This window comes from Physeter macrocephalus, chromosome 10, assembly GCF_002837175.3.
Source record: "Physeter macrocephalus isolate SW-GA chromosome 10, ASM283717v5, whole genome shotgun sequence".
In the NCBI taxonomy this organism is placed as follows: Eukaryota; Metazoa; Chordata; class Mammalia; order Artiodactyla; family Physeteridae; genus Physeter; species Physeter macrocephalus.
In genome coordinates, this window is record NC_041223.1 from 39,428,174 (window position 1) to 39,435,619 (window position 7,446).

Here is a 7,446-nt window from a genome sequence, read left to right on the forward strand (position 1 = left end):
GGCCATGACTCACGGGCCCAGCCGCTCCGCGGCATGTGGGATCTTCCCGGACCGGGGCACGAACCCGTATCCCCTGCATTGGCAGGCGGACTCTCAACCACTGCGCCACCAGGGAAGTGTAGACTTTTTGATGATGGCCATTCTGACCAGTGTGAGTTAGTTTTGATTTGCATTTCTCTAATGATTAGTGATGTTGAACATTCTTTCATGTGTTTGTTGGCTATCTGTATATATTCTTTGGAGAAATGCCTATTTAGGTCTTCTGCCCATTTTTGGATTGGGTTGTTTGTTTTTTTGATATTGAGCTGTGAAGAGGCTGTCTTTTCTCCATTGTATATTCTTGCTTCCTTTGTCATAGATTAATTGACCATTTGTGTGTGGGTTTATTTCTGGGCTTCCTATCTTGTTCCATTGATCTATGGATTTGTTTTTTTGATATTGAGCTTCATGAGCTGCTTGTAAATTTTGAAGATTAATCCTTTGTCAGTTGCTTCATTAGCATATATTTTCTCCCATTCTGAGGGTTGTCTTTTCGTCTTGTTTATGGTCTCCTTTGCTGTACAAAAGTTTGTAAGTTTCATTAGGTCCCATTTGTTTATTTTTGTTTTTATTTCCATTTCTCTAGGAGATGGGTCAAAAAGGATCTTGCTGTGATTTATGTTACAGGGTGTTCTGCCTATGTTTTCCTCTAAGAGTTTTAGAGTGTCTGGCCTTACATTTAGGTCTTTAATCCATTGTGAGTTTATTTTTGTGTATGGTGTTAGGGAGTGTTCTAATTTCATTCTTTTACATGTAGCTGTCCAGTTTTCCCAGCACCACTTATTGAAGAGACTGTTCTCCATTGTATATTCTTGCTTCCTTTGTCATAGATTAATTGACCATTTGTGTGTGGGTTTATTTCTGGGCTTCCTATCTTGTTCCATTGATCTATATTTCTGTTTTTGTGCCGGTACCATACTGTTTTGATTACTGTATCTTTGTAGTATAGTCTGAAGTCAGGGAGCCTGATTCCTCCAGTTCAGTTTTTCTTTCTTAAGATTGCTTTGGCTTGTGTTAGAAAGTAGTGAAAAGTAAGGACATGTAGGGTGAAACTATGAGGTAGAGAACCTGCAAGCCAAAAAACTAGACTTATTGCCACAGAAGGCAGTGGTTTATTTTACATAAAGGAGTGAAATGTGAAGGAATTGTCAGAAAGTCTAATCCCACAAGAATAGTAGTAATAGAAGTAGTAAGAATAAGAGTAATAACTGAAAAGAGAAAGGTGTGAGGAAGAAAGTATATTGCTTCTTATGGATAATAAGATATAAATGTCCAGGGCATCATGGAATGATACATTTTAATAAGTTGGTTTCTAAGTATATGAAAATTATATATTTATAGCACATATTTTTTGACATGCCCTTTTAGAGGCAACTATCAAAAACTGCCTCAGATACTTATCAAATCGAACATACTAAAGGTCATTTAAACTAAAGAACCATTGTTCTTTTCCTGAACCCTTTTCCAACATTATATAATTGTTCTTTTGTCAGACTTCTTATTTATTTTTCAGTTACTTACTGTCTTTAGCTAAAGGAGGCTCAAGAAATAGTTCCTGCTTTGAGCCCATTGCTTCCTTCCAGCCATATTCTCTACTCTAGTGCCTATATCTCTTGTCTTCTGAGCAGGACCAGGTCCTCCACCTCTGATAGGTTATTTTTTCTGCTTTGGTGCTGAATGCACAGAGAATGTAATTCATTTCCAGATTTTTTGGTGAGGGTGGGGGAAGTTGTTAATATGTGGAAAAAGGCTGATGTAAAAGAGAGGGGTGGTATCTCTTTCTGAATTCTCGCGGCTTGCTCTGATTGAGATTCTTGAAACCATCCCAGGGGACTGGATTCTCAAATACCTAGGGTTTTATTATAGGGATAAAAAAGAATCAGCAATGCAATAACATTTCTCTATTACATCAGTGAAAATTACATTGCAAAATCAAATTTTTCATGATTCACAGACTATTGTGGTTTAATCAATGCCTGTTTTTGTGGATTAGTTTTTCAAAGGATGTAGCTTTCTAATTTCTAAATAGTCATTTAATTTTCATTCTATATTTTTTCTTTGTATATATGGTAAATATATAATGAATAATTACCTTTCCATGGAGTTTGCAGGAAGACATCAAGAGGCATGAGATTGTATTATATTTAAGATCTATTACCTTAAAAATTAAAAGCAAAAGAAATATTCATATTCTTGAATTTTAAACAGTGTAACCATTTCTTATTGATATTAACATTTTAAGCCTTTGGAAAACTTTTTCTTTGAAAAAAAAATCTTTGTACATCCTAAGACATCATTCCCCAGGAACTTGCCCAAAGGGAATATATGAAATAAAACAAAGAAATGAGAAAATACATTATTAAAAAGCAAATGGTGCCAAGGGAAGGTTTGCACCTAGAAGATTTTCAAGGCTCTTGACATAGCTGAGACACTGACAATATATTTATCGCAGTGGGTATTGGGGTATCAAGGAAAAAGCTTTTATAAGAATCCATAGTTCTTTTGTTCTTAGTATCTAATAGTCAACATTTAAGTAAAGCTAGGTTGGCTTGCCCCTCAAAATGAGTATTTTAAAAGGAGTGATGTATTAAGAACGTTTCTTGAGATGATTCTGTGCTGAAATTTAACTTTGACATCTTTTTCTGTAATATTTTTCTCTGATAGTAAATAGTGAGGATTTTACTGTTAGCACCTCACCAAAATTATCTGCACAGACAGGTTTGGATCATTATAAATTCTCTGAGATCTAATTTTGCTATTAAAATAATGAATTTAACTTTTTAAGGTTATACTGATAAAATTTAATCTGTTATAGAAATTAATTACTTTTTAATAAAACTTCAAACAAACCCAGAAGAGAACTAGTCAGGATTTCCATTTTTTCTTTTTGTTTTTTTTCAGTATGCGGGCCTCTCACTGTTGTGGCCTCTCCCGTTGCGGAGCGCAGGCTCCGGACGCGCAGGCTCCGGACGCGCAGGCTCAGCGGCCATGGTTCACGGGCCCAGCCGCTCCGCGGCACGTGGGATCCTCCCAGACCGGGCCACGAACCCGCATCCCCTGCATCGGCAGGCGGACTCTCAACCATTGCGCCACCAGGGAAGTCCCCCCATTTTGTTCTTTTACATAGTAACATCTCTTCCTGAAGGTCACATTTCTTCCCTATTAGAGAAAATTTGTATAACAACCTATTTTATCCCTTTTGTATTTGTGGACAGCTGGTATGCAAAATCTGAATAAACAATACAAAAATGACCCTCTTTCCAATCATGACAAGTGCTAAAAAAATTGATATAAAAATTTAAAGATCATTTAATTATATTGTATTAGAATGATCTCCGACTTAAAATTACTCCCGCATTATTCCACTATGTACCTTTTAAGTAGACTGCACAAAAGACCAAGCGATATACCTAATGCACCTGAAGAGTCATCATTTATATATTTGAGTTTTGTTCAGCTTTTAATGCCTTTTCATTGCCTTTACGATTGTCAGAAGTCAGTCAGCTAATAAAATATGTAGGCAGAGATTTTCCTCTTGATCTGCCATAAGTGTATGAATTTATTTACCTCAAATTCCCAAAATTCCAAAAGTGATTGTGGTTTGGGAAAGGGGAAGCCCCCCCATTTTGTTCTTTTACATAGTAACATCTCTTCCTGAAGGTCACATTTCTTCCCTATTAGAGAAAATTTGTGTAACAACCTATTTTATCCCTTTTGTATTTGTGGACAGCTGGTATGCAAAATCTGAATAAACAATACAAAAATGACCCTCTTTCCAATCATGACAAGTGCTAAAAAATTGATATAAAAATTTAAAGATCATTTAATTATATTGTATTAGAATGATCTCCGACTTAAAATTACTCCCGCATTATTCCACTATGTACCTTTTAAGTAGACTGCACAAAAGACCAAGCGATATACCTAATGCACCTGAAGAGTCATCATTTATATATTTGAGTTTTGTTCAGCTTTTAATGCCTTTTCATTGCCTTTACGATTGTCAGAAGTCAGTCAGCTAATAAAATATGTGGGCAGAGATTTTCCTCTTGATCTGCCATAAGTGTATGAATTTATTTACCTCAAATTCCCAAAATTCCAAAAGTGATTGTGGTTTGGGAAAGCAGTTTTAGGAGTCAGAGGAGGACAAGCATGTTTGGGAGGGTCACTGCAAGCTCTCCTTGCCCTAGCCAGACTTCGCTGGCCTGCTGACCACAGTCCTGGCACAGCATCTATTTCCTCCCCACCCTCTGCCCAAGTCAGAGAAGTTGCCTTATTTGTCAGAAAGTTCTTATTCATAGAGACACTTCATGCTGAGTTTATAGATTAATAAGAGACCCTCTATCTCTTAAAAACTTTTAAATACAAAATTTCCTCTTTGGGAAATCTGAGAAATAGATTATGAATTGATATGTCTTTCTTTACTCTCTAGGAGAAGATTCTGAAGACATACCAGCTTCAATGAAAGCTAAAGGTAAGATTGTTATCTTCAGTTCACTATGAGTTTTCTCTTTTGGGAGGGTCACTGCAAGCTCTCCTTGCCCTAGCCAGACTTCGCTGGCCTGCTGACCTCAGTCCTGGCACAGCGTCTATTTCCTCCCCACCCTCTGCCCAAGTCAGAGAAGTTGCCTTATTTGTCAGAAAGTTCTTATTCATAGAGACTCTTCATGCTGAGTTTATAGATTAAGAGACCCTCTATCTCTTAAAAACCTTTAAATACAATATTTCCTCTTTGGGAAATCTGAGAAATAGATCATGAATTGATATGTCTTTCTTTACTCTCTAGGAGAAGATTCTGAAGATGTACCAGCTTCAACGAAAGCTAAAGGTGAGATTGTTATCTGCAGTTCACTATGAGTTTTCTCTTAAGTCTGCAATATTTTTTCTGTCTGTTTTATTTAACTATTCTTGATCTGGTTTTCAGCTTTACCTAAGCAATGTTTAGAGGTATACTTATTTGTAAACAGACAGTTTTTGTACGTTATTTGGAAAACATATATATATATCCATATATTGAAGGCTAACTGGATACTGATTTATTTACAAGTAATTATTGAATAATTTGTTAGCCAATCTGCTTACAAGAGCAATATTTCAAAATTGTCGTTTCACCAAGGATTGGGGAGATGTTATTTGACAGCAGGAAGTTCACATAAATGTTCAATTATGAGATTGATGTGTTTATTAAGAAAAATTAAGACAACTTGCCTATACTGGAAACAATAGCATAGAGGAAAGATGGAAGGGAGGGAGGAAGACAGATCTCAAAGCTCAGAAAAATTTGCTACAAGCAGATACATGACCTTAGGCGAGTATTTCCAGAACTAAATTTCCTCATCTGTATTGTGAAATTTTCAACTAATTTAATTTAATGCATTTTTTTCCTGAAGGGTTTCCTGGCTTCCTAGTTTGGCTTGTTATATGATAGATATTTGCTGCTCTACTTCGAGACTTGCCTGTGGACAATAAGAGTTTGCCTAAGAGGTGTTCTTGTCATCAAAATATAAGTTTTGTGGCAGTGTCTGGAATTAATTAACAGTGTGGAAAATAGCACTTTGAGAAAAGACACAAGAGAATAGTTTTCTGATTCTTATGAAATGATTTACACTCGTCTTAAGATATTTTTGAATACTAAAATTTTTAGATTTTTTTAAAAATTGAATTATTAAGAACTATAACTTTTAATATTTTTTTAAATTTCTAGACCATAGCTTCTGAAACAATTTTATACACAAATCATTTGGAAATCTTGTTAAAATGAAGTAAGTTGAGGTTGGGGACCAAGAACTGTATTTATATCAGTTTCCTAAGTGATGCTGAAACTACTGGCACATGGATCACACTTTGAGAAGGAAGTTTTTTTGTTTGTTTGTTTGTTTTTGTTTTTTGCGGTACGCGGGCCTCTCACTGTTGTGGCCTCTCCCGCTGCGGAGCACAGGCTCCGGACGCGCAGGCTCAGCGGCCATGACTCACTGGCCCAGCCGCTCCGCGGCATGTGGGATCTTCCCAGACCGGGGCACGAACCCGTGTCTTCTGTATTGGCAGGCGGACTCTCAACCACTGCACCACCAGGGAAGCCCGAGAAGGAAGCTTTTCGAACTCATTTAGAATTTGATGAACTCTAAAACCAATGAAACACACACACACACACTCATATCTTAACATTTCAGAGTTTTACAGGAAACTCGCAAAAGTTCATCTGTGGACAACAGTTAAGAACTTCTAACCTGGGAAAGGGGGTTCAAATGGATAGTGTCAAATTATCCTTTGTTAGATATACGCATGGTACATATCACTCAAGCAAAAGAGTCCTTGAATCACATGAGAAAAGGAAAGGATACAAAATACTAGCCTGCTGCTATTCTTTCAGGACAAGAATGATCATTAAAACTTATGTCTCTCGCAAATTTAAAATTATTTTGACTAAAATGTTTGTTTCATAGCCAGATTCCATCCTCACCATATTATAACTCTGAGCATCAAAAACCTCTTCTGAGAAAGGAATGGGTGTCAGCTAGCCCTCCATTAACATCAGGACCAGTTTCTATCTGAACAATTGCCTGTAACATTTCCCATTCTTTTCTTTCATTGCCTCCTCTCCTATTCCTGGCTCTTACCTACTAAATTTTGTAGTTAAAGGCTGAACAGAATCTGAATAAGAACCTAGAGTATATTCTAAGGAGGGCAAGTAGCTCCTGTTTCTTTCATACTGTGCATTTTTTAGACATTTTTCAGTTCCCTACATATTTGTATAATAGCTGTGAATGTACAAGTTATTTACTTTCATATTTTTGTGTCTACTAGAAGAAGCTGAAGATGTGTCTTCCACAAAGAAACAAAAAAGTAAGTTTTTTAAAAAAGATTAAAACTACTTAGGCATTCTGTAGATGGTATATATAAATTGAAACTTTAGACTCCCTTAAGAAGACCAGTATTAGAAGAAAAAGATTTTTAGCACAGACGTGAAGAATGACATTAAAGTAGGTCTCATATTTCAAAGAGAAGTTCTGCATTTTTTTGCGTCAGGCAAGGGGCACATATTTGGAGGAATTACAAAGTAATGATGGAAGTGGCACTTATTGCAAACCATTCTACACAGCTCTGATCCTGAGCACTCCAACCGAATCTGTGCTTAAATGCGTGCTACTGTCTACTTTATAAAAAGACAGCTGAAGTGATATGCTGAAATTTTTAATATCAAAAAGAAAAAAATGTAGAAATAGGTCTCAGCAATTCAATTGCTTAGAAACTCATTCTAAGAATGAAAGTTCTGGGCTTCCCTGGTGGCGCAGTGGTTGAGAATCTGCCTGCCGATGCAGGGGACACGGGTTCGTGCCCCGGTCCGGGAAGATCCCATATGACGCGGAGCGGCTGGGCCCGTGAGCCATGGCCGCTGAGCCTGCGCAT

The 7,446-nt window shown here is 36.9% G+C and overlaps 1 protein-coding gene across 1 annotated transcript in view; it reads left to right on the forward strand.

Annotated features, from left to right (window-relative positions):
• TRDN (triadin) overlaps window positions 1-7,446 on the forward strand; it is a 366,265-nt gene that overhangs the window by 354,800 nt on the left and 4,019 nt on the right. The window contains exons 39-42 of the mRNA XM_055087525.1: window positions 2,941-3,133; window positions 4,470-4,513; window positions 4,826-4,867; window positions 6,844-6,882. Of these exons, the coding sequence (XP_054943500.1) occupies window positions 2,941-3,133; window positions 4,470-4,513; window positions 4,826-4,867; window positions 6,844-6,882 (318 nt within the window). The remainder of the gene's footprint in view (window positions 1-2,940; window positions 3,134-4,469; window positions 4,514-4,825; window positions 4,868-6,843; window positions 6,883-7,446) is intronic.